Here is a 27,925-nt window from a genome sequence, read left to right on the forward strand (position 1 = left end):
ATCTAGCCGCTCAAGAGCACCCTTACCTGCCGTTCTATAAATTATGTCTCCGTAATCTAGCATTGGTAGGATGGTCATCGGAATCAGGGTTAGTTTGGCTGCTGGGGTGAAAGAGGAGCGATTACGATAGAAGAAACCAAGTCTAGATTTAACTTTAGCCTGCAGCTTTGATATGTGCTGAGAGAAGGACAGTGTACCGTCTAGCCATACTCCCAAGTACTTGTATGAGGTGATTACCTGAAGCTCTAAACCCTCAGAGGTAGTAATCACACCTGTGGGGAGAGGGGCATTCTTCTTACCAAACCACAAGACCTTTGTTTTGGAGGTGTTCAGAACAAGGTTAAGGCAGAGAAAACTTGTTGGACACTAAAAAAGCTTTGTTATAGAGCGTTTAACACAAAATCCGGGGAGCGGCCAGCAGAGTATAAAACTGGATCATCTGCATATAAATAGATCCTACTGCCTGAGTTATGTTGTTGAAACGTTTTTATATATATCTGCGTCTTAGTGTGACCGGTGTGAAATGGATAGCTAGTTAGCAGGGTGCGAGCTAATAGAGTTTCAATCGTTGACGTCACTGAAGTAGTTGTTTCTCTTGCTCTGTAAGGGCTGCGGTTTTTGTGGAGTGATGGGTAATGATGCTTCATGGGAGGCAGTTGTTGATGTTTACAAATGTAAACTAAAAAGACATTCTAAATAATTTTATTCATAATAAAAAAAATTAAATTCACATACAGTTGAATTACGGTTTTGTTGTGTATAACCATAAAATGAACATAGGATAGGAATAAAGATTCCTACTGTGAGACATTACAGAAAATTGTCTTGAACAAATGGATATTCGATTTGAAAAGTGAAAAGAAAAGTGCCCCAAACCACATCACAATTCTCTGATCTCCTAAGTGCTTATGATAAGTGAGTAAAAACTGAAAGTAACATCTTTATGCAAATGAAGCATGTACCAATCCACTCCAGGTTGCAATCCCGAATGCTCACAACAACACAACATACTAGCCCCTTTGAGTGTTTCTTAATCAAACTTATCTACAGACATATTCACTTGTCAGATGCACTCTACCAGGACAATTAGCAAAGGCTCCTTGTACTCACAAAGTTGTACAGAGTCAAAGTATAAAATCAGTAGTTTATCTGTGTCCATGTTGATACCAGTGCAGCAGTGTACGATTTTCTCCTTTTAGTCCCTTTTTGCCAACACACACTGAAGAGACGTTGTTGTTGTTGGTAGTGCAGTTATAGACCCAGGTTGGGGATGGGTACAGCATTACTGGGACAGGAAGTCTGAAGGGAAAGGCTGCAGTTTTTACCAACCAGTGGGGCAACTCCTATAGCCGGGCTGTGTTGCTGTAGAATGGGCCAGAATGTGGGGGTGAAATGTAGGCCAGCTGACAGCATCCCTAAAGCCTGATGATGTGGAAGGTGGTACCGCTCTCCACCCACAAAGGGAAAAACGGGAGGAGAATGTAATCTTGAGTGGTTCTGAGATACAGTGGAGTCTCCAGGACAAGAAATGGTGGGAGCATCACTGACTTCCCAGAGAGCAGCGATTTCACTTTGTGTTTTTGAATCCTTGGTGCTCCTCTCTTCCCCTCCTGCCTTGGTTTGATGTGGTTCCTCCAGGCTTTGCTCTCTGGGAAGAGGGGAGCATCTCTGTCCCTTACGGAGCTTTGCTCTTCTGTTCTTAAACCACACCTGGAGAGCATATCATTTAGTTATTGGTGAAGGGTTGACGTATTTATAACAGTAATATTGATCAAAAGTTTAAAAAGGTAATAGCACCACAGCTGTTATATATATCACAAGAATAAAGTTACTAAAAGCAGCAGTTCAAATAAATATCATGAATGAAAGCATGCGCACAGGCTGGTCCTCTTTGAAGAGCGACCTTTACTGACCTGAATGCGAGCCTCAGGCAGATTGATGCAGACAGCCAGTCTCTCTCTCATACCTACATCAGGGTACTGGGTCTGCTGGAAGGCTTTCTCTAGAGCCTGTAACTGAGACACAGTGAAGGCTGTGCGGCTCCGACGCTGCTTCTGCTGATTCCCATAACGGGCCTCCAGTATCAACTCTGTGGGGACAGAAGACAAGCCACAACAAGATTAGAGGTGGTGAAACATTAGGAGGGCATGTGAGATATCAGGCTACACTGAAAATACCAGCATGACAATTAACAATTTCAACAGCTTTTTCAGGTGGGAAACGGGTCTTTTGACAATAGAATACCAGTTCAGCTGCAATGCTTTTGAATGACAAATTATTTAATTTTAAATGTTTAGATTTTTTAAATATAACCTTTATTTAACTAGGCAAGTCAGTCAAGAACACATTATTTTTTACAATGACGGTCTACACTGGCCAAACCCTCGACGACGCTGGGCCAATTGTGCGCAGCCCTATGGGACTCCCATAGGGCTGCGCACTGTGATACAGCCTGGATACGAACCAGGGTGTCTGTAGTGACGCCTCTAGCACTGAGCTGCAGTGCCTGCGGGGGATCCGAGAGTGGCAACGCTACTCGGGAGCCCTAAAATTATAACACTTTTTATTTTTCCACCTGCATTTGTTTGATTGCATGCATCGATTACAGACACAGTCATAAATGACAGTAGTCTATTCTAAATACCTGCAAGTCTTTCAGCAACAGAGAACGTGTGAACCGAGGAGGGATTGGCTGATGGATAAACCGGGTACTGGTCTGCCATCTGGTGGTGGAGGTCGAAAAAGACGGAGTTGACGCTGTGCAGAGGATAGAGTCCGTTGCCACTGTCGGATCCCCCGCAGAAATTTAAGGCATTCATAGCGGACCTAAAGCCATAGGGTAAAACTGTTTAAGTTATATGGGACTTACACCATACTAACTAGGCATACAATGGAAAAAAAGTATATAGCCTATAGCTTACTGTACAATGTATGTAGGACGCTTGCACTGTGCAATTTGTATTTAGGCTACAGTCTTAACTCACTTAAATAAAAACAGAACAAATGGTAAACATAAGCAACTTTCTTGATCATTAAAAGTAATTGAAAGTAATTATTCTTTACGCATAAACCTTTGCCACTTTACTTCTGTTGGCTACCAACATCCAGAAAACAATTTTCAAAACAAAGATCAGACAAAAAAAAGTATAACATCTGCAGTATTCTTTATTTTACCTGAGAAGCACACAAAACAGCAGAAATGAACCTATTCTCGTGAGCTTTCAGAAGTCCACCTATACAGTCCAATAGTTCGAAATGCAGGCCTTATCCTCGTACGCCGCTACCCTTTGTCATGGCATGGATCTAATTATCTGAAGACCATTCTCACCCACGACTATTTAAAGAACCATTTACTCCAGCTCCCCTCAACCATTAGCCAATAGAAAGAAAGGTATTACCCTGGATTAGGTGGGATGAGGGAAAAGAGGGGGTCCAAGGGCTCAAGTTTTTTAAACTATTGAATTTGGGGAGATTTACACAAAGGATCCTTCCTCAATAAACGAGCGTTTCATTCCCTCCTGTTAAAACAATTAAAACAATGTGGTCGCTAATCTCAGTGGCAGGCCAGATTAAAATAACAGCCGTTGATTGTTCCCTGTTCTCAGCCTCCTTTCTCTTAAACTCCCTGCTTTGTCAATCTCCACTTGGATGGGGTTTGCTTTGCAGTTTGTTTTGCTAACAGGCTACATATTTTGCCCATAAACTGTCAGTTTGTGAAATACAATTTGGACATTGGCCATTGAGACCAATTTCCTAAGGTTCAACTGAGCCAGATTCAAGATCTCCTGAAAGAGAACTATTATCCCACCAAAATAAGGAAAATAATGATAAAACACAACATGCAAATGTTTTTTCCTAATTTGCAAATAGGTTAGGTGGAGTGTGTTTTTCAGTAGCACTTGCATAAAACTCTACTTTTTTTCACAAATGCAGTAAACATGACATTACACTTTATGAAAGTAGGCTGCTGCCCTGCACACCCTGAGAAATGTTCAGAACTTCAGTGTCCATGACTAAATCATGCTCTAAGCCAATGGTCTGTACAATATATTGTCATGTAAAGTAGTACGTTGGAATTAAATGTGTATCGGAATAAAAATATGATATCCAAATGTTACTATTGGTGCAATGAATTCTGTATCTTGTGGAATGAAAATATGAAAACCCAATTACTAGTATGGATATCACAGTCCATCTAATAAAATGTATTTCTCCTCGCCCCAAAGTCCTGGCACACCTGTGCATTGTGACACATTTCAAATTGTAGCACTCCAATAAGATCATCTCCAATAACCCAGCTCTAGCTTTAGGCTGAAGGGTTTAGACATGTAAATTCCACTAAGGCCTTAGCGAAGGTGCGAAGGGTGGAAAGGCAAAGCATTCAGTGACAGATTATGCTTCCCACGAGTATCAGTTGTGTCCCAGAGTAAAACACACACCAAGTACACCAGCCATACAGTCAGGAGAGGAGGGGCCATTACCACAACTGGAACGAAAACCAGCCACCTCAATGTTTTTAACAGCCCGCCGTGTCCTCATCTTCCATTTGTTACTGAAAGGTTCATTCTTCCCTGTTACTCTGAAACTCAAGGCAAAAGTCTGGCTGGTTGATAAATTAAGATGTTTTAATTTTTGCCCTCGATTCCGCTATTTCTGTAGGAATTTAATTGCCTAATACCATGACTAAAGGTCAAATCAAATCAAATGTTACTGGTCACATAGGCGTGATTAGCAGATGTTATTGTGGGTGTAGCGAATATATTTCTTAGACCTCTTGGGTGGTTCCCTCACTATCAGGCATATTTCTGTTCAAATGTCTGCTGCATTCTATCAGTGACCCACACAGTCAGTCTCGGGGGTCTCACAATCCCATGACTTTTACACTCAACACCATATGTATTTGTACAGTGAAGCTACATTTTTTAATTTGGCTCTATATCCCAGCATTTTGGATTTGAGATCAAATGTTTAATATTAGGTGACAGTAAACCTTTTATTTTGAGAGTATATTTTCATATATTTGTTTTTCGTTTAGAAATGAAAGCATGACTTTATCAAGCTTGTGACTACAAACTCGTTCAACATTTGTTGGATACATTATATATATATATTTTGTAGTTGTTTTGCCCAATAGGAACTGAACATTTGGCATAAAAGGTAACATTTTTGTTCATACTTGTACAGTACTTGTTCATACATTTATATTCCTAAAATATGTGGATATATGTTTTCTTTGCTTTTTTCCACTGTTCTTGGCTGTCAAGCTATATTAGTGTCTGATAAAAAGAAGTCATTTAGAAGAGGCTCTGTAGGCCAGCCCCGGAACCTCACTAAACGGTCCAGGATTAGGTCCCAGAGGCCTTTGTCTCCTCAGCCTGCAGGATTAGGGGAGATTTACTGCTAAGGAAAAAAAAGTAGTTATTTCATGGCACTTTCATGATGAAACCTGGCCAAAGCTGTGTTGGCTGGGGGGATTAAAGACACAAAGACTCTGGTTGTGTGCAACCCCCTCCCCATAGCCACCACCCCAACCCACTGCCCTCCTGGAAACCTTCTCCTCCAAAAGGCCCACCTCCTCCCCATCCCCACAGAACGGGGTTCCACTCTAAATAAGGGATGTCATTACTGATTTCTCCCACTGTTCCAAGTCATCCAAAGGGCTCCTCACTGATTGCTTTGTTTGTTTTAAACCCCAGACACCATATCCATTAAGTAGTAGGTGATAGACCTGGAAGAATACACAGTACGGATGTGGAATGATATGTGTCTGTAAGCAATGTCTCAAAATTCACAATTTGAAACTGGATCTATCAGCAGGCATTATGATTCACATGCTATGTCTTTTCAACACAGTTGGATCTATCAGCAGGCATTATGATTCACATGCTATGTCTTTTCAACACAGTTGGATCTATCAGCAGGCATTATGATTCACATGCTATGTCTTTTCAACACAGTTGGATCTATCAGCAGGCATTATGATTCACATGCTATGTCTTTTCAACACAGCTGAGAATATATTTTCTGCAAATAACCTGGATTACTGTGAGAACAGGGGCAAAAATAAGTTACTGGTAGTATTTAAAAGATCTTAAGGGAGTTATCCTCTTCCTGGTGGATCCACTTACACAGGCACGGATTACTGGAACTAAAAGACAAAGGTTATCCTTAGTTAGTCACGTCACAATGGTTTCGCCATCTAGCAGCTAGGAGCATGCAGGTCTAACTGCAGTGAGCGTATTATCGGGCCTATATGTAAAATACAAATACTGTTGGAAAGGTGAAAAATATAATCACGGACAAAACATGAAAACATTTTCCTGTTGCATGGTATGTTGCACAAGGAGAAAGCAATCCTGACAGCAACATTGTGTGTAATAGATAAGAAATGATTGTTTGGGTAAAAGCTAAAATTCTAATGTTATGAATGAAACAAGACAGAGCAAGTTCATACTCCCACTATCAAACACTTTGGAGTAGGAACAGTTTGAGGAACAGTTTCTCCAATGTGTTCCATCCTGCCTATCCACTGAACGTTTTTTTAATAATATTCAGATTGGTAAAAGAAAAGAGGGGAGAGAGAGGGCAGAGGGGGGCTGGAGAGGGCAGAGGGGGGCTGGAGAGGGCAGAGGGGGGCTGGAGAGGGCAGAGGGGGGCTGGAGAGGGCAGAGGGGGGCTGGTTTTGTATTCTAAAAGTGTTTTTGTTAATGTCTCCTGTTTAGCAGATGTTTCCGTTTGAGAGCAGCAGTCCGAGGAACACCCCCTAAAGCACCTCTCTCTTCAATTACTTATCAATAGTGGAAATTTGTATTGACAAGTGGCTATCAAGACAGGAGCTTTGTAGTTGTCAGTTAACAGTGGGAGAGCATCTCAAAGGAGAGGCCCCTTGGACACCAACTGGATCGATCGGCACGCTAACACAATAGAGGCCTTCAGGCCTGCCCAGTCAGGACTGGGGCATGGGGACCAGAAGAAAGCGGGTAAGGGGCTGAAGACTTCTTCATTGGGGGAAATCGATGGGACCGTCTGCCCTTTCACCCATCGGGGACAGGGATAGCGAGCGGCAGGTCAGGAGCTCTTCTTAAGCCCCAGTGTGTGCCAGGATCACGCTGTGAGCCCTGACACTAGCTATGACAGACAAATAATAAATGGGAGCTATAGGGGTATCTGTGTTGTTCCTTTACCATTGAATAACTGCTTTAGAATTAAAAAAATAGAATAAAACATGTTGAGTAATACTGAATGCTAAGGACATAGAACCTGAACAGCATATCTTAATATCTCTGCGTACTGTTCTTAATTTGAAAAATGTTTAACTGATCCCTACCAGTTGCTCTCGTAACTATCAGCCATTAAAATTGTCCAACCAGCCTCAAACCAATCTATCAAGCTCATCTAATAGATCTGAAGTGGAGCGTTGGGATCTCTGAAACTCATTGATTTTGGTTAACTGGGCATTAGTAATTCTATTCGTATGAGGCCTAGAGGCATTAACTTCATATGATCTCCACCCAACCCCCAAGGAGATATGCCACAGGCAGCTCCTCTGGCAGATCAATATGAGGAACTGAGTAAAGATCAGTCACTTAATTGGGCAGCATGAGTCTGAGTTAATGACAGAGAGAAGGACAGGCGGCTGCGAGGCCCGCCTGGGGAGTCAAGGGAAGCAGCGGAGGGCCGGGGTAGAGGCTGGCGAGGACCAAAGAGAGCACACACAGATGATCTTTCAAATGGACTCGCCTATTATGGGCCATAATCCAAAGTCAAAACAAAGGCCTTAGTCAAATTGCAAGCAGCCGCTATGATTCACACAGATTTGTTAAGGTAACTGCAGAAAATCCTTTACATTTCAACTCATGAAAAAAATAACTTGCTCGCTTTCAGGTCAATATGAAACGTTTATTCAGGAAAGGTTGAGCACTTTTCAGTCCTAAGCAACAAACACAATGCTGTCCTGTCACAATATGCCATTGATACATTGTACAACTGGAATCATACAATAATAAGTTAAAGGTACATTTTTAAGAAACCTCACCAAAGTAGAAAACGTTCAAAAGAAACCAAAGGTCATAAAACAAATTCTCTCAATAAGTTTGATAGGGATGTGGTTAGTGGGTAACTTCTGTTCAGTGTTTTGAGGGATAAACCAGACTTCTCCCAGCATGGGGTCAGCGTGAGTGCTCCCGCCTGCACAGAGCCAGCACCAACCGACCCCCAGCAGTCAAAGGTGAACAGAGGGAGCACACTGATCGATTTTGATAATGAAGACCTCTCTAGACGCTCTTAGAGATGCTTCTCCCCACATGCTCAAATCTCTGCTGCATTCAAACACTAGGTATCCCCCTCCCTGTCAGTAGAACACTGTGTGGTTATTGATCTGTGCTAACTGGGTCTTTAATACCTGGGGTCAAGAGATCTCTGGCCTCAGTTGGGGAAATGCATGGTGACATGTGACGGGAGGAGCTCAAGAGGCAAAAATGTGGAGCCTGGTGAAAAATAAAGAATGGGCCTCTCCATTTAGCATTTCTGTCCCGTTTTGTATCCCTAACACATCTGCGAAGAAAAGAAGACAATACCAACGCACCTTCCGTCAGAGTACACACACAGGGTAGAGAGATATGACAGCTGCAATAGCAAGAATGTACTGTACTATAAACACACATGATATGCACTAACATAAATAAACAACCTACATTTGGAAAACTATATATTACACACTGTGTACAAAACTAAGGGCACCTTACTAATATTGAGTCCCCCCCACCTCCCTTTTGCCATCAGAACAGCCTCAATTCGTTGGGGCATGGACTCTATAAGGTGTCGAAAACATTCCACAGGGATGCTGGCCCATGTAGACTACAATGCTTCCCACAGTTGTGTCAAGTTGGCTGGATGTCCTTTGGGTCGTGGACCATTCTTGATACACATGGGGAAACTGTTGAGCATGAAAAACCCAGCAGCGTTGCAGTTCTTGACACAAACCGGTGTGCCTGGCACCCTGTTCAAAGGAACTTAAGTATTTTGTCATGTCCATTCACCCTCTGAACGGCACACATACATACCCCATGTCTCAAGGCTTAAAATACTTCTTTAACCCGTCTCCTCCCCTTCAGCTACACTGATTGAAGTGAATTTAACAGGTGACATCAATAAGGGATCAATTCTTTCACCTGGTCAGTCTGTGTCATGGTGTTCTTAATGTTTTGTACACTCAGTGAAGAAGGCACTTCTTGTTAGTGATGTTGTGTTTATCCTGCTTTGACATTGGCAGAAAAAAAGGTTTACTTTGAAATTATTAAGTAAACCAGATCTTTTCAATCTTTTTAATAGAAAAAGATAATACAAAAGGAAACAATTTACAGCATATTTACAGCACAATTTTTTTTTTACCAGTATATGTTATACCATATAAAAAATGATAGGCGTTAGTTAATATAAACGGTTTCATATCGGTCTACACTGAATAACTAAATCGCTGCATAATGTGGACATAGGCAAAGATAGAAACTAAGTTACTTTAATGCCGTGTACAGAACAGAGAAGTTGAGATTTCATGGTCAAGCTATTCAACACAATATCTCTTATCAACCATTCCAGGACAATTTTAGACATTCATATTTCTGGTTTGGGTTCTGACCAAGTCCGTCATGATGAATGAAATTTGAGAGCCACCAAAATACTAAGAGACTGACCACATTTAATGTAACGTGAGAACAGAGAGTGCAAGTTGGGCCAAGGATGCAACTCGGCAGCAATTTCATTTTCACCCTAACAATGTGAACAAGTCCAATGCCCTGACAGGTCTGTCATTTTCATTTGACAGAAAGGTTATATTTGATGGGAGCCATCGATGTAACCCCCCGTCTTTCAGAAATAGATGGCGGGAGGAGAATAATAGATACCAACAAAAACTGGTGACAATCATGATCATGGATCTTATAAATGAAATGAGTAAACAGTAAATTAAAACACTGCTGATTTCTGCTCTTTCCCTGCTTGCTCCATCGAGGGCTCTGGCTCTGCTGTATTCCAACAAGGCCGGAGCAGCACCTGTTCACAATGGCCCACCTGTCCAGGCAAGGTAGTGAATTGACTGTCTGTGCAGATATCTGCAGAGGAGCCTATTCTCACCCTCTGTCAAGGTCCTATCCCAGTCAGTGGAACTCAAGTGCTGTGGCTGTTTTGGAATACCTGAAGCGTTCCCGCTACTTCTTTCTTGTCAAGTGCTGGGCTGATGGCTTCTCAGACTGACAGTTCTTTCTCCGGGCCTCCAGCGCCCCGCCTCTCTCTCTCCCTCCCTGTCTGTCTGCAGCAGTCCGGTTAGAGGGGAGGTGGGCAGATAAGAGAAGGCAGAGGTCACCTCTTCACCTTGGCGTCTTCTCGGATCTTCCACATCATAAGCTCCATGCAGGCGCAGGCGTCCTCACTGGAGTCATGACCTTCAACTGAAACCAGAGAGAGGGAAATGGCCTACTAAGGATTTGTTGACATGCAACTTGCAACAATCTCAAAGATTTTACTGAGTTACAGTTCATATAAAGGAAATCAGTCAATTGAAATACTGTAAATTCATTAGGCTCTAATCTATGGATTTCACATGACCGACTGGAAATACAGATATGCATCTGTTGGTCACAGAAAATGTACCAAAAAAAGTAGGGGCATGGATCAGAAAACCAGTCAGTATCTGGTGTGACCACCATTTGCCTCATGCAGCGCAACACATCTCCTTCGCATAGAGTTCATCAGGCTGTTGATTGTGACCTGTGAATGTTGTCCTACTCTTCTTCAATGGCTGTGTGAAGTTACTGGATATTGGCGGGAACTGGAACACACTGTCGTACACGTCGATCCAGATCATCCCAAACATGCTCAATTAGTGACATGTTTGATAAGTATGCAGGCCATGGAAGAACTGGGACATTTTCAGCTTACAGGAATTGTGTACAGATCCTTGCAACATGGGGCCGTCCATTATCATGCTGAAACATGAGGTGATGGCGGCGGATGAATGGCACGACAATGGGCCTCAGGATCTCATCACGGTATCTCTGTGCATTCAAATTTACATCGATAAAATGCAATTGTGTTAGTTGTTCATAGCTTATGCCTGCCCATACCATAACCCCACCATGGGGCATTCTGTTCACAACATTGACATCAGCAAACCACTTGCTCACACGCTGTCTGTCATCTGCTCGGTACAGTTGAAACCGGGATTCATCCGTGAAGAGCCCATATCTTCAGCGTCAGTGGCCATTGAAAGTGAGAAATTGCCCACTGAAGTCTGCTACGACCCTGGTGAGGACGACGAGCACACAGATGAGCTTCTCTGAGACTGTTTCTGACAATTTGTGCAGAAATTCTTCAGTTGTGCAAACAGTCCGGGTCGCTGGTCTCAGACGAGGTAAAGAAGCCGGATGTGGATGTCCTGGGCTGGTGTGGTTACACGTGGTCTGCGGTTGTGAGGCCGGTTAGAAAATACTTTCTAAAATCTCTAAAACGATGTTGGAGACAGCTTATGGTAAAGAAATTAACATTCAATATCCTGGCAACAGCTCTGGTGAACATTCCTGCAGTCAGCATGCCAATCGCACTCTCCCTCAACTTGAGACATCTGTGGCATTGTGCTGTGTGACAAAACTGCACATTTTAGAGTGGCCTTTATTGTCCCCCGCACAAGGTGCACCTGTGTAATGATCATGCCGTTTAATCAGCTTCTTGATACGCCACACCTCTCAGGTGGATGGATTATCTTGGCAAAGGAGAAATGCCCACTAACAGGGATGTAAATAAATTTGTGCACAACATTTGAGAGAAATATGATTTTTGTGCATATGGAACATTTCTGGGATCTATTATTTCAGCTCATGAAACCAACACTTTACATGTTATTTTTTCCCAGTATACAGTTGAAGTCGCAAGTTTACATACACTTAGGTTGGGGGTCATTAAAACTCGTTTTTCAACCACTCCACACATTTCTTGTTAACAAACTATAGTTTTGGCAAGTCGGTTAGGACATCTACTTTGTGCATGACACAAGTCATTTTTCCAACAATTGTTTACAGACAGATTACTTCACTTAATCACAATTCCAGTGGGTCAGACGTTTACATACAAAGTTGACTGTGCCTTTAAACAGCTTGGAAAATTCCAGAAAATGATGTCATGGCTTTAGAAGCTTCTGATAGGCTAATTGACATCATTTGAGTCAATTGGAGGTGTACCTGTGGATGTATTTCAAAGTATACTTTCAAACTCAGTGCCTCTTTGCTTGACATCATGGGAAAATCAAAATAAATCAGCCAAGACCTCAGAAAAACAAATTGTAGCCCTCCACAAGTCTGGTTCATCCTTGGGAGCAATTTCCAAACGGCTGAAGGTACCACGTTCATCTGTACAAACAATAGTATGCAAGTATAAACACCATGGGACCACTCAGCCGTCATACCACTCAGGAAGGAGACGCATTCTGTCTCCTAGACATGAACGTACTTTGGTGCGAAAAGTGCAAACCAATCCCAGAACAGCAAAGGACCTTGTGAAGATGCTGGAGGAAACAGGTACAAAAGTATCTATATTCACAGTATACGAGTCATATATTGATATAACCTGAAAGGCTGCTCAGCAAGGAAGAAGCCACTGCTCCAAAACCGCCATAAAAAAGCCAGACTACGGTTTGCAACTGCACATGGGGACAAAGAAATGTCCTCTGGTCTGATGAAACAAAAATAGAACTGTTTGGCCATAACGACCATCGTTATGTTTGGAGGAAAAAGGGGAAGGCTTGCAAGCCGAAGAACAACATCCCAACCGTGAAGCACGGGGGTGGAGCATCATGTTGTGAGGGTGCTTTGCTGCAGGAGGGACTGGTGCACTTCACAAAATAGATGGCATTATGAGGGAGGAAAATTATGTGGATATATTGAAGCAACATCTCAAGACATCAGTCAGGAAGTTAAAGCTTGGTCACAAATGGGTCTTCTAAATGGACAATGACCCCAAGCATACTTCCAAAGTTGTTGCAAACTGGCTTAAGGACAACAAAGTCCTCAAGGTATTGGAGTGGCCATCACAAAGCCCTGACCTCAATCCCATAGAAAATTTGTGGGCAGAACTGAAAAGCGTGTGTGAGCAAGGAGGCCTATAAACCTGACTCAGTTACACCATCTCTGTCAGGAGGAATGGGCCAAAATTCACCCAACTCTCATTGTGGGAAGCTTGTGGAAGGCTACCCGAAACGTTTGACCCAAGTTAAACAATTTAAAAGAAATGCTACCAAATACTAATTGAGTGTATGTAAACTTCTGACCCACTGGGAATGTGATGAAACAAAAGCTGAAATAAATGATTCTCTCTACTATTATTGTGACATTTCACATTCTTAAAATAAAGTGGTGATCCCAACTGACCTAAAACAGGGAATTGTTACTAGGATTAAATGTCAGGAATTGTGAAAAGGTGTATGTAAACTTTCGACTTCAACTGTATATCATAGAAACAATAATAAACATGGTAATGAGGGTTTCGCTGCTCACCGCTGTCCTGTATAATGCGTTTGAGGTGGTCTGCCATGAGGTTCCTCAGGGCCCGCTTATAGGGTAAGCCCAGGCGATGGGGGAACACGATGGCTGTGTCCACTACAGTGCTGTGTATGACCTACGAAGACAGCAGAGAGAGGTACAGAGTGAGTGGGCCACATCACAACCACACACGCATAACGACCAGAGGGCAATCAGATTAGGGGAGTGTGTATGTTTACCTTGAGGGCAAAAAGGTCACTCTCCAGGCTGTGTCCTATGAGGATGGATTCAGCGCTGAACATGTTGAGCATCACCGCCTGCACATCTCTCAGGGTGATGCTGGCATTCTCCAGGTCCTCCTCCGTTACACCCGAAAACCTGTGCAAAACATGATGAACATTGTCATTTTGTCCTTGTGTGTGCGCGTGCATGCTAGCTATATCTCCACACTAAAGACTGAACAAAGATCTTCTGTATCCATTACCGTGTGTTGTAGTCTACCACTTTGCTTTCAGGTTTAACAAATGTGTCATAGATGACTTTCAGCTCAGAGTTGATAACAGTCACCCTGGTCAGCTCCAGACCCTGCTTTGTGTAGCACTGTTACCAAGGAGTGAGAGAAAGAGAGAGGACACATTATATAGGGTATTGAGAGCCACTCTCAGCACTCAAACAGCTAATTGTGCCCGAAGGAAAGCAGCGCAGCAGCCAGCTCACCATCTCACAGTCCAGGGCATAGACTCCACAGTTGCCGTCCGGGGGCAGCTGTTTCTCAAAGGTCTGAACGTAGCCACCCAAAGACTCTTTGCGTCCGTCCTGAACGTGTTGCTATGAACAGAGAAGACGCAAGGTGGACCACCTTTTAAAAATAATGGTGGAATTTACTCATTCTTAAATATAAGCACAGAGATGGGATTCTGAGGAGGCATCAGGTCTAATGAAGTAGCAGTCACGATGTGCCATGGACAACACTGCCCCCTTCTGTTCCCATAACAGTTCAGTATTCACATTATTACTGGGTTCTGTTTGCAGAAATGCAATGCAGAGGAACTGCGTGATGTTACCTTAGACACGGAGCAACCAGGAGAGCCCACAGCTCCTGAGCAGCAGTTGTAGTTGGTTTCCCAGCCTCCCGACACTATTCATAGACGGACAGAAGCCCTTACTAGTTCCATCCAAAATGGGCAACTACATTCAAATCCTAACATCTTGCCCTTTACAGCATGAAAAAATGAAAACAACGTACAAGTTATTAGACAGAATAACAGACCTTTATGTCTGCGCAGACGGCCCCAGTGGTGATTACACTCCTCCTTGCGAACACAGTTGCCGTTGGTATTGATCTTATACTCGGCCCCACATCGACAGCACACCTTGGCAAACGCTTGAAACGAGAAGAGATTAGTGGAAGAACATTTTTTGTATGTGTCTGGTCGAGAAGGATTGGATCCACCCCCAGACTGAGGAGGGTTTGTAGGTGCTTTGTAAAGACTTACGGTCAATGTTGTTCTTCTCTGGGATGTTGTGGACCACGGCTCGACCTGAGCGCTCAGGGTGTGGCCTAGGGTATCCATGCTCCTGCAGCCGTTCCTCCGTCATCAGATAGTCCCTCAGCTTCCGGTACAGAGTAGCGCCTACAGCAGACCAGATAACACATAGCTGGAATACAAACCCCCACTGCCTCTGCCACCAGTAAAACCAGCTCCAACCAGATGAGGACTAGCTACTCACCACTGAGTTTCTCTGCCTGTTGCTTGCCCGTCCTGTTTATCGTGAAGCTGGTCTTGGCAGCGAGGCGCCCCCCCAGCACTTCTTCATGGGACTGGGACTTCCTGTTCCCCACCACTGCAGGGTTCACTGAAAGACAAGCAAGCTGATAAGACTCTGATATACAGTTAGTTTGGTGTTTTTCACCTAATGGTAAAAATATGAATTTTGGGGGGTAATGTTTCTCCTAGATCTGTGCCAAATGGCAATGACTAACATGAGCATTGCAACGACACCAAACACCATCTGTTTGAAATTGCTACATGGATACTGTATGTATCAGTGACATACTGGCAACGAGTGAGTTGGGGGAGCTGCTCTTGCTGCGTAGCTTCTTCAGTGAGTTGACTGCCACGTTGAGGTAGATATTCTTACTGCTGCTCCGGTCATACACCACCTTCTCCTCCTCCAGGGCCTAGAGAGACCGTCAGCTGTTACAACCATCAACCCATATATACAAGTAAAGAGAGTGGCACACTATGAATAAGCACCTAAAAATGTGTAAGGATAAATCAACTGAACCCACATCAAAGATTTCACAAACATAACTCATCCACCCTTCTCTGAAATGGGATACCACTAGCTGTGCTATGAGCACACATACTTTACTGTAGACATGGATGGATTTGATGATGAATCAGTTCAACCCTGTGTGGTCTCATACCATTTGGAAGGCCATGTTTTCTGAGGGGCAGAACTTCATACACTCGTCTATAAATGTGTTGAGGTATCGCTGGCGGACGTTGGTGGGCACTTTGGCCCCAAACGCGGTGGGAATAACTGGCCGCTTCATTGCAGAGCTCTGAGAAAAGAAAAATCATGTCAATTACAATAGACGTTAAGATCCATTTTCTGGGTTGTTGTGGCATAATATAAATGTCTGGCGTTACCTTCATTGTGGGAGTGTGTGCCACCCTCTTCTGTACAATAGTGGTGGTGGTCTTTGACAGGATGCCGGCTGATGTTTGGGCCTTCACAGAGAGACCTGCTGGGAGGGTACTGGTGAGCGATAACACTCTGCTGCCCGCCGACTTCGCCGCGGCAAGACCTTCAGTCAGATACAGAAAGGTTTCTCAACAACACACCTTAAATTACACTTCTCTGGTCTCATATTGTTTGTGCAATCGTAATGTATGTAAACTGTGTTAGATGACATGACCTACATGGTGTGGAAGACAAAACTTGAAACTTCTATTAGTCGTATGTACAGAATACACATGATATACACCATCCAACGAAATGCTTACTTGCAGGTTCCTTCTCGACAATAAGAAATAAATAAGAATGGACAAGCTTTCCTACCAGATTTGGAAGAGGATGGTAAAGGGGTGGGGCGGTGGGCTAATCTCTTCCTCTCCCCAGGGAAAGGGCTGGGGTTAGGCATGGGTGTGGAGGCAGTCTTCACAGCTGCAGCCAGCTGGGCAGCCTGCTGCTGTGCTATCTGCATACGCTGGTAACAGATCTCCTGGGCAGTCAGTCTCCTGTATGGTGGAGGCTTCGGGGTTGCCTCAGTCTGAAACACAGAATCCAGTTTGTAATCAATGAAAGGCTTTTTGCTACTTGAGTTACCATAGAGAGGTGGGTAAATACCAGGGAACAAACTCACACTTCCTTTGGCTGAGAAATGTGAAACCCTTTTCCTCTGACCGGGGAAAAGAGTGGTTTGATTGCTCTCTGTGGAATCCTCATCCTCTGAAACTTTAGAGGGCTGGGAAGGGAGAGAAACTTTGAGCAAATGTACAGTACATTTCATACAATATTCTACAAATACATACTGAACAAAAATATAAACGCAACATGTAAAGTGCTGGTCCCAAGTTTCATGAGCTGAAATAAAAGATCCCAGACATTTTCCATACGCACAAAAAGCTTATTCCTTTCAAATGTTGTGCATAAATGCGTTTACATCCCTGTTGGTGAGCATCTCTCTTTGGCCAAGTTAATCCTTCCACCTGACAGGTGTAGCATATCAAGAAGCTGATTAAACAGTATTGTCATTACTCAGGTGCTGGGGACAATAAAAATCCATTACAAATGGACAGTTTTGACACAAAACGCAAAGCCACAGATATCTCAAATTTTGAGGGAGTGCGCAATTGGCATGCTGACTGCAGGAATATCCACCAGAGCTGTTCCCAGATAATTTGATGTTCATTTCTCTACCACAAGCCACTTCCAACGTCGTTTTAGAGAATTTGGCAGTACATCCAACCGGCCTCATTCACAACCGCAGACCACGTGTAAACCTCCACATCCAGCTTCTTCACCTGCGGGATCGTCTGAGACCAGCCCCCCAGACAGCTGATGAAACTGAGGAGTATTTCTGTCTTTAATAAAGCCCTTTTGTGGGGAAAACTCTGATTGGCTGGGCCTGGCTACTCAGTGCACCCTTGACCCAGTCATGTGATGAATGAATGAATTTAATGAATTTAATTCAATTGCCAGATTCCTTATATGAACTGTAACAGAGTAAAATCGCTGAATACATTTTTTTGTTCAGTATGATATTGGAGACAAAAACATTACATTCAGTCCCATTCTTAAAATAATGACACCATTACTGACCTGAACGAGCAGGATAAACAGCAGTGAATGCTAAACCAAGGAAATATTATACAAAACAAGCAATAATGAAGGGACATGGCAATCTATGGGTACCTTGGCTTGCCTTCCCTTGTCCTCAGTCTTCACATCCTTGGATTCATTGAAGATCCGTAAGCACTCCTCCATTGGGTCATTATCCAGGTCAAAGTCCATGTCCACCTGCAGACTGGAGTAGTCCACCCCACAATCATCCATGTCATCATAGCCTCCGTTATCTTCTGCACCAACATCTTCATCCTCTGAGGATGAGGGGGTGAGCTCTGAGACATTCCTCCGAGTCAAACTCCCCCTCTTGAAAGGAGCAGTTGACTTCCTCACAATTGTCTCCTCTTCCTCATCGTCATCATCCTCCTCACTTTCCTCCTCTACACTCTCATCACCAAACAGATCTACGTGACTCAGAGATCTTTGTTCCACCTTTCCTGTTTTGCCATCAGAGGAGCTACTGCTGCTTTTCTTCACCTTGTCTTTACCGCTGTTAGAACTCCCTTTGCTAACTTTCTTTGAATCTTTTTCTCTTTCATTGCTGTCATATTTACCATTCTTGTGTTCTTTAAACTTAGAGTCCTTTTCCTTGTCTGAAGTCTGCAGTTTTTTACTATCCCCACCTCCCTTTTCTCTCTCATTCTCCCTCTTGCTTGACTCCTCTTTAACTTTGTCTGTCCTTACCTTACTCTTTCCATCACTTCTCATTTCTCCCTTTCCCTCCTTCTTGCCTATGTCTATGGATGTATGCTTTATCTTGCCTTTTTCTTCTTTCTTTCCCTGATTCTTGCGGTCTTTCTTTGCAGTTTCGTGGCTTGATTTCTTTGAATCACTTATTTTCTCACCGTCCCCTGCTCCTTTTTTACTACCACCAGCACCACCACTCTTTTTACTGCACTCCTTTTCAGATTTATGCACCTTCTTTACTTTGCTGCTCTTCATTTGGCTGGTTTTACCTGCCACTATTTCAGTCTCTGGCTTGTCTTTCTGCCTAGCTACTATTTCCTGATTCTCCAAGTCCTCTGACTCCCAGTGTGCGGCGTCCTGCTGCTTTTTAGACTCCTGACTCCTCTGTTGTTTCAGCCCACATACGACTCCTTCCGTCCTCTCTCCTTTCCCTGGACAAGAGGCTTCCTCCACTGACCCACTGTTGCTTTTCCTCCTCTGCAGACGGCTGAGAGAGGTGGGTCGATACTCTGTCCCAGAGCTCTCTTCATCAGACTCAGAGAAACTGGCAGTGTACTTCAGTGGGTCTGGTATTACCTGCCAAGGCTTCTTAATGGTTGGCACATACTCCTCATCTGTTGACTGCTTTCCTGTCCCTGACAGGTGAGGTCTCTTTTTTCCTTCGCCCTTAGTAGCCCCTGTCCTCTGGTCTTTCTTATTCTTGCCAGCTATTTTTGCTGAATAGTTGCAGAGAGGGTCATATTCCATGTCTGTGGATGGTTTAGAATTATCCACTGTGTACTTATTCTTGGAGCAGGATGCAATAGTGGAGTATTTAGGACTAGTAGGCAAAGAGTGTAGATGAGGAGTTTGTGTTCGAGGAACAGGCTTTTTCACAGCTATTTTGGTAACTGAGGTGGGCACATATTCCATGGAGCTGGCATGGTTGTCCTTGCTGTCGGAATCCAAGGTGTACTTACTGGAGCGAGGGGTAGGGTTGTAATCAGCTGTTGTAGTCATCTGATAACTGCCTGGGTCATACGCCAAGTGTGATGTCACGGCCAGTGGTTTTGGCCATTTAGCAACCACTTTGGGGGAACTGTTGGTAGGGTCATATTCCTGATCCCCGATTCGTGAGAGTTTCTTCTTTTCCCGCTCCACCTCACTGCGTACCTCCTCGATGGCACGATTGACCAACTCAAGCTCCAAGGCACCCATGTCCACTGTTGCAGCAGCAGGCTCCCCATTCTGTTGCTCCTCAGGTCTCACTACCTCTGGTTTGAATGGGTCATAGCCGCATTGCTCTGGAGAGAGCCATGAGATACAGATTAGAATGAGCAAATTGTCTATAATTTTCAACTGTAAAAAATAATGTACAGTTTTACAGTACTGTAACAGTTCCGTTGAATACGTTCTAGTCGGTCTGCCTTGGAGTGATGAGAGAAATAAGGTTTCAAATGCCGTTGTCAACCAACCTGACTTGAGATGCAGAAATATTCAAATTCAAAGGGTTAACATCCAGACACCACTTACTCGCCCACCGTCAGAGAGAGACACGTCCCCCTCAGAGAGACACAGCTGCATCCCTTAATGTTGATGACGTGGTAGTTACTGACAAGCACATGGCTGAGCTCTTTAAATCACCACTTCATTAAGTCAGGATTCCTATTTGACTTAGCCATGCCTCGTTGCCCGTCCAACATTTCCTCATTTCCCACCCCTTCTAAATGCGACTATCCCTGATGCTTCTCCCTATTTTTCCCCTGCCCCGCTACAAAGTTTCTCCCTGCAGGCAGTCACAGAGTCTGAGGTGCTAAAGGAGCTCCTTAAACTTGACCCCAAAAAAACATCTGGGTCAGATGGTTTAGACCCTTTCTTCTTTAAGGTTGTTGCCCCTGTCATCGCCAAGCCTGTCTCTCCTTTCTGGGGTGGTTCCCATTGCTTGGAAGGCAGCCACAGTTCGTCCTTTATTTAAAGGGGGAGGTCAAGCTGATCCTAACTGTTATAGGCCTATTTATATTATGCTCTGTTTATCAAAAGTGTTGGAAAAACTTGTTGATAATCAACTGGCTTTCTTGATGTCTATAGTATTCTCTCGGGTATGCAATCTGGTTTCCGCTCAGGTTATGGATGTATCACTGCAACCTTAAAGGTCCTCAATGATGTCACCATTGCCCTAGATTCTAAGCAATGTTGTGCTGTTATTTTTATTGACTTGGCCAAAGCTTTTGCTACGGTAGACCATTCCATTCTTGTGGGCCAGCTAAGGTGTATTGGTATCTCTGAGGGGTCTTTGGGCTGGTTTGCTAACTACCTCTCTCGAAGAGTGTAATGTATAAAGTCAGAAAATCTGCTGTCTCAGCTACTGCCTGTCACCAAGGGAGTACCCCAAGGCTCGATCATAGGCCCCACGCTCTTCTCAATTTATATCAACAACATAGCTCAGGCATTTGGAAGCTCTCTCATCCATTTATATGCAGATTATACAGTCTTATACTCAGCTGGCCCCTCCCCGGATTGTGTTAAATGGTCTATAACAAAGCTTTCTTAGTGTCCAACAAGCTTTCTCTACCCTTAACCTTGTTCTGAACAAGGTCATGTGGTTTGGTAAGAAGAATGCCCCTCTCCCCATAGGTGTGATTACTACCTCTGAGGGTTTAGAGCTTCAGGTAATCACCTCATACAAGTACTTGGGAGGGTGGCTAGACTGTACACTGTCCTTCTCTCAGCACATATCAAAGCTGCAGGCTAAAGTTAAATCTAGACTTGGTTTCTTCTATCGTAATCGCTCCTCTTTCACCCCAGCAGCCAAACTAACCCTGATTCCGATGACCATCCTACCAATGCTAGATTACGGAGACATAATTTATAGAACGGCTGGTAAGGGTGCTCTTGAGCGGCTAGATGTTCTTTACCATTCGGCCATCAGATTTACCACCAATGCGCCTTATAGGACACATCACTGCATTCTATACTCCTCTGTAAATTGGTCATGTCTGTATACCCGTCGCAAGAGCCACTGGTTGACGCTTACTTATAAAACCCTCTTAGGCCTCACTCCCACCTATCTGAGATATCCACTGCAGCCCTCATCCTCCACATACAACACCCGTTCTGCCAGTCACATTCTGTTAAAGGTCCCCAAAGCACACACATCCCTGGGTCACTCGTCTTTTCAGTTCGCTGCAGCTAGCGACTGGAACGAGCTGCAACAAACACTCAAACTGTTCAGCTATCTCAATCTCTTCATTCAAAGACTCAATCATGGACACTCTTACTGACAGTTGTGGCTGCTTTGTGTGATGTATTGTTGTCTCTACCTTCTTTCCCTTTGTGATGTTGTCTGTGCCCAATAATGTTTGTACCATGTTTTGTGCTGCTGCCATGTTGTGTTGCTACCATGCTGTGTTGTCATGTTGCTGCCTTAGGTCTCTGTTTATGTAGTGTTGTCTCTCGTTGTGATGTGTTTTGTCCTATATTTATATTATATTTAATCCCTGGCCCCCGTCCCCGCAGGAGGCCTTTTGGTAGGCCGTCATTGTAAATAAGAATTTGTTCTTAACTGACTTGCCTAGTTAAATAAAGGTTCAATAAAAATAAATAAAACCCGGTATCACTTTCACTTTACTCTAGTTAGCTAGGTAACTAGTTAATGCAGCTAAGAAATTACACAGTATAGCCGATTCAGAGGATTCATGTAATGTGCAAGTTGCAATTGTGTTGTCAACCCTTCAGTAAGGGAATAATTTAGCTAGCTCAATGTTTTCACATATAACTAAGTTAAACACTATGCAGCCACTGTATAATAGTGTACACTCGCTAGCTAGCTAACGTAAGCCATATAATATTAATACAATATAATTGCAACTCACCCTTTTGTTTGGAGTAAAGCTCGTTTGATTTTCTTATGTCATTTGATCCATAAGACGCCCGTCTCTGTTGACTGTGTCTGAAGTGACAGTACGGTCTTTTGCACCCATCTTTGACACTTTTCACATTGCAACTATCCGTGTAAAACGGGCAATCAATCCCAAGGAAGAAACCGGTGGATCTCAGCATAGTCTTCCCAGACCTCTCTCATACCCGCCGAATCGAGACCGACGCAATTTAATCTAGTAGTTAGTTGGTTTGTTTTTTAGTTTGAGTAAATGGAGATGAATCCACTTGGTTTCCTTCACATAACTACGTGCAATACAACAACAACAGAATCCCTACGACGCCATGTTGGATGGCCAAAGAAACTCTCGCAAAAAGCCCCACGTCGCACATAACTACGTCATCTAGAACTCGAAATATTTGCCTGTGTACATTCAGCCCAGATCGTCAGCATGTAAGGTACCCGCGGTCTGCGCTTGTTTGTTTAATGTCTTACCTTTAAAACATGTGCTATCTAATATTTTTTTAAATGTAACTAAGGACTTACAAAAGTGATTATGAAAATGAACCCATTAGGTCACCCTGCTACCTCAAGATTCTAAGAATATTGTAACATACACTAGATTTGCCTTTGAATTCTACTACGTGTAGTATGTGCAAGGTCCAAGGTCCAAGGTTAGACTAACTTGTTCAGTTCTTATACACATCATTGGTTCTATTGGGCTGCAACATTGCATATTGACGTCGATCAGATCTTAACAAATAAGATCAATGAAACCTTTTTTTTCTCACATAAGTTCCCATCACATTTTTCCCCAGTCCTTATAGTCCTCAGAACAGCTAGCAGCTTGAAGATAAACTTCACTCATCCTAATCAGACTTAAAATGTAGAAGATAATTAAAGAGTGAGAATGAGTTTACCAAGATAATTGTACCGATTTGATAGATTGAAACAGACATTTTACAGCCTTTCTAAAAATGTTAAATCAACCCCAAATGGGCCATCGTCTGTCAAAGGCCTGATTACATATCGCATCAAAATACCTGTGCGTTTAGTCTGATTCAAGCAGGTTTTTGTAGCCAAAATTGTACAACAGGATTTTGCACAACAGTTAGGCCCAATAGGGCTACAATGTAGGATATGGTTCTATAAAATCAATATAGACTAACCATATCAAATCAAGCTTTATTTATAGCACATTTCAAACATTAACGCAACACGCTTCACAGGGAAAAATGCTAAAATAGTGTGTTTTAAGATCTTTTCAAAATATGGCCAGTATCGGCAGCCATCGGGTTCTCTGGCAGGCTATTTCAGAAGTTGGGGGCATAAAAGGCTGCCTCTCCATTGCCTCTTGGTCCTAGGCTTTGGGATAGTTAAACGGCCAGTGCCTGAGGGACCCACTGGGTCTGTAATTCTAGAACTCACAGGCAACTAGTGCAGAGATATTAAAACCGGTGTAATGATTGTTCTCCATCAGGTCTTGGTCAGTACCCATGCTGCAGCATTCTGTATGTTTTGCAGTTGACCAATGGCTTGCTTGGGTAGACCAGACAGGGGAGTATTACAGCAGTCAAGTCTCTTGTAATAAAAGCATGGATGAGTCTCTCTGAATGAGCCTGAGCTAGAAACAAATAAATCAAAGCTCCCTCTGTTAAAAAAAATACGCCTACATAATGGGGACGACACCAGTATTTTTATGGGAGGGAGGGAAGAAATATAAATATACCTTCCTGAACTCAAACTCAGTCACCAACTCGCTGATACAAAATAAACTCTCCCCAATTATAGCCTACAGTTCACCTGCGCGTCAAGCCGATCGATTAAGCAAATTGTTTGGTATAGACATAGCCCTCCCATACGTTTGTCAGGATTAGGATAGAACAGGGGTGTCAAAGTCATTACACGGAGGGCCGAATGTCTGCCGGTTTTAGTTTTTTCCTATTAAATAAGACCTAGACAACCAGGTGAGGGGAGTTCCTTACTAACTAGTGACCTTAATTGATCTGCTTCAAATGGCGTTTGTGTCAACTGTGTCACAAATTAGAACGCATTACGCAATAGTTTATGACGCTTTAATTGTAACATTATAATCTAAAAAAAACAACAACAAAAAATAATCATGATTAGAGCGGTCCACTTTATGCTCTTGCTACATTTGCTCACGGTTAAACCAGCCTTCAAACGCGCCATTAACGGGGCAAATGCCGAACACTAAATGTAGCAGGCCTAGATGATAGCTTCCGTCGCCGGTATGTTTGCTACAGCAAATAATTATTTTAGGAACGGTGAGAATTTCTCTTCTCGGCCTCTGTTCCTAGGTCTTGATGTGACAATCCTTGTCAAGACCGTTGTGTTTTTGTTCTGCTCGGGCATCATACTGTGGTACTTATGGGATCTATGGAGAGGAAATGATGAAGACTATGATGACACAGATTTTTTGTAAGTTTAGAAACATGTTTGTGTGTGAGTGACAGAGGCGGCTGGTGGGAGGAGCTATACGAGGATGAGCTCATTGTAGTCGCTGGAATTTAATGAATGAAACGGTATCAAACACATCATACATACAGTACCATTCGGAAGTTTGGACACATCTACTCATTCCAGTTATCTTCATTTTTACCATTTTCTACAGTGTAAAATAATGGTGAAGACATCAAAACTATGAAATAACACATATGGAATCATGTAGTAACCAAAAAAGTGGTAAACAAATCAAAATATTGTTTATATTTGATATTCTTCAAATTAGCCACCCTTTGCCATGATGACAGCTTTGCACACTCTTGGCATTCTCTCAACCAGATTCATGAGGTAGTCACCCTGAATGCATTTCAATTAACAGGTGTGCCTTTTTAAAAGTACATTTTTGGAGTTTATTTCATTCTTAATGCATTTAAGACAATCAGTTGTGTTGTGACAAGGTAGGGGTGGTATACAGAAGATAGCCCTATTTGGTAAAATACCAAGTCCATATTATGGCAAGAGAAATGACAAAATAAGCAAAGAGAAACGACAGTCCATCATTACTTTAAGACATGAAGGTCAGTCAAGAACTTTTAAAGTTTCTTCAAGTGCAGTCGCAAAAAATCATCAAGCACTATGATGAAACTGGCTCTCATGAGGACCGCCACATGAATGGAAGACCCAGAGTTACCTCTGCTGCAGAGGATAAGTTCATTAGAGTTACCAGCCTCAGAAATTGCAGCCCAAATAAATGCTTCACAGAGTTCAAGTAACAGACACATTAACATCAACTGTTCAGTGGAGACTGCGTGAATCAGGCCTTCAATGTCGAATTGCTGCAAAGAAACCACTACTAAAGCACACCAATAAGAAGAGACTTGCTTGGGCCAAGAAACATGAGCAATGGACATTAGACTGGTGGAAATCTGTCCTTTGGTCTGATGAGTCCAAATTTGAGATTTTTGGTTCCAACTGCCGTGTCTTTGTGAGACGCAGAATAGGTAAACGGATGATCTCTGCATGTGTGGTTCCCACCATGAAGCATGGAGGAAGAGGCGTAGTGGTGCTTTGCTGGTGACACTAGGTTATTTATTTAGAATTCAAGGCCACAGCATTCTGCAGCGATATGCCATCCTATCTGGTTTGAGCTTAGTGGGACTATAATTTGTTTTTCAACAGGACAATGATCCAACACACCTCCAGACTGTGTAAGCGCTATTTGACCAAGAAGGAGAGTGATGGAGTGCTGCATCAGATGGCTTTCACAATCACCCGACCATCAACCCAATTGAGATGGTTTGGGATGCGTTAGACCGCAGAGTGAAGGAAAAGCAGCCAACAAGTGCTCAGCATATGTGGGAACTCCTTCAAGACTGTTGGAAAAGCTTTCCAGGTGAAGCTGGTTTAGAGACTGCCAAGGGTGTGCAAAGCTCTCATCAAGGCAAAGGGTGGCTACTTTGAAGAATCTCAAATCTTAATTACATTTTTATTTGTTTTAGACTTTTGGTTACTACATGATTCCATATGTGTTATTTCATGGTTTTGATGTCTTCACTATTATTCTACAATGTAGAAAATAGTATAAATAAAGAAAAACCCTTGAATGAGTAGGTGTCCAAACTTTTGACTGGTACTGTATGGAAACCACACGTTGGGCTCAGTTCTATTTATTCTGTTCCAGACATTACAATGGGCCCATCCTCCTATAGCCCCTCCCACCAGCCTTGTGTGTGTGTGTGTGTGTGCGCGCTCTAGCCAACACTTGAGGAATTTCATAGATTTGTCTTTAAAATTAATATCAGTGATATCTTTTCTCACTAGGGACATGCTGAAGGATTTGACCACCCAGAGCTACACTCTAAACTGTAGCTGCTTAGACCATGTGAATGAACTGGATGATCTTCCAGAGAACACTGTGCACAAGGTCAGCTGTGGGAGCAGAAGACAGAGGAAGCTACGGTGGAGGAAACCTCCAGATTCCTATCTTGACTCCAGCCCAGATTATAGCCCTGCTACTAAATGTGACTCTGAATATGACAATGAATATGACTTTTTCTACGACAGGGCCAGTGAACTGGAAACAAAGAGAAAACTTTTATTTTCCTCCAAACGTCATGTCGAGTTACCGTCTGACTGCAAACAGTGTAGGTCTATGCACCTGTGCAACAACGATGGTGACAGGTGCGTCAACATCAGAGTGGACACTCCAGAGTCCAGAAACGATACCACCACCAGCAGTGAGACTGAGTACAGCTTTTGGCCTCTGAACATTATGGGGTCATCTGATTCTATGAGCTCATTTACCTCCTGGTCCTCCTTCAGCTCAACATCCAATCTATCCACTCTTGTGTCTGAGATGAGTGAAACAGTCCATGCTCCACCAGTGGTTTTTAAGGATGAGCCATCCTCTACTAACAAAGGTCCTGCTGGCAGGTCAGAGTTGAATAACCCACTGTCAGGAAAAATGCAAGGGAAGCACAATCTAGAGCACAGCATCCGCCGAAAGATCATACTCAGGTTATGGAGACGTGCCATATTGTTGGTTCGAGTTATTGGGATGCTACTTCCAGAAAGACTGAAGCAGGCCACAAAGAAGATTCCTGAAATTCTTTTCATTGTTGAAGAGGAAAATCAACCAATGGTACGTGACAAAGTTACAGATCACGACCAAGCAAAGACCACATTTAAAAAAAACAACACTACTGTTATATCCCAGGTGGCAATCAATAGTCAGAAAGATCTGAAACGGGAAAAGATGGAGACTAGAACATCTAGCAAGCCCTTAGGTTCAAAAATATATCCAGGGTTGGTGAAGACTCCTCGTCCTCAATGTTTTGTCCATCTTTTTGCATATCCCAAGCCGAGATCATTTTTAATCCGTATGATTGGAGAGGAAACAACTGATTTCCTTGAGATGACTCTGAAGCAAAACCGACTACACCACCTACTGGGAGTGCCTACTCTCTACTCAGACTCCCTGGAAAAGACGGCAGCCGAGGAGGTCACTCCGGTCACACCACCCCCAGTTCAGTTT

At 43.2% G+C, this 27,925-nt stretch overlaps 2 protein-coding genes across 2 annotated transcripts; both read right to left on the minus strand.

Annotated features, from left to right (window-relative positions):
• Positions 1–733: 733 nt before the first annotated feature.
• On the minus strand, positions 734–3,290 carry LOC115191547 (diencephalon/mesencephalon homeobox protein 1-like). Its single transcript, XM_029749345.1, has 4 exons — positions 3,175–3,290; positions 2,645–2,826; positions 1,914–2,089; positions 734–1,710 (listed from the first exon to the last, which is right to left on the minus strand). The coding sequence occupies exons 2-4, from the start codon at positions 2,817–2,819 to the stop codon at positions 1,252–1,254; spliced, it is 810 nt and encodes a 269-aa protein (XP_029605205.1). The 5' UTR covers positions 2,820–2,826; positions 3,175–3,290; the 3' UTR covers positions 734–1,251.
• Positions 3,291–9,295: 6,005 nt separating this feature from the next.
• LOC115192545 (RNA exonuclease 1 homolog) lies at positions 9,296–22,869 on the minus strand. Its single transcript, XM_029751172.1, has 16 exons — positions 22,421–22,869; positions 17,952–19,852; positions 16,900–17,001; positions 16,596–16,806; positions 16,184–16,341; positions 15,958–16,095; positions 15,585–15,708; positions 15,258–15,383; positions 15,023–15,160; positions 14,797–14,910; positions 14,591–14,664; positions 14,244–14,354; positions 14,011–14,126; positions 13,766–13,904; positions 13,542–13,662; positions 9,296–10,445 (listed from the first exon to the last, which is right to left on the minus strand). The coding sequence occupies exons 1-16, from the start codon at positions 22,605–22,607 to the stop codon at positions 10,357–10,359; spliced, it is 3,849 nt and encodes a 1,282-aa protein (XP_029607032.1). The 5' UTR covers positions 22,608–22,869; the 3' UTR covers positions 9,296–10,356.
• Positions 22,870–27,925: the final 5,056 nt, after the last annotated feature.

Source organism: Salmo trutta, chromosome 4, assembly GCF_901001165.1.
Source record: "Salmo trutta chromosome 4, fSalTru1.1, whole genome shotgun sequence".
Lineage (NCBI taxonomy): Eukaryota > Metazoa > Chordata > Actinopteri > Salmoniformes > Salmonidae > Salmo > Salmo trutta.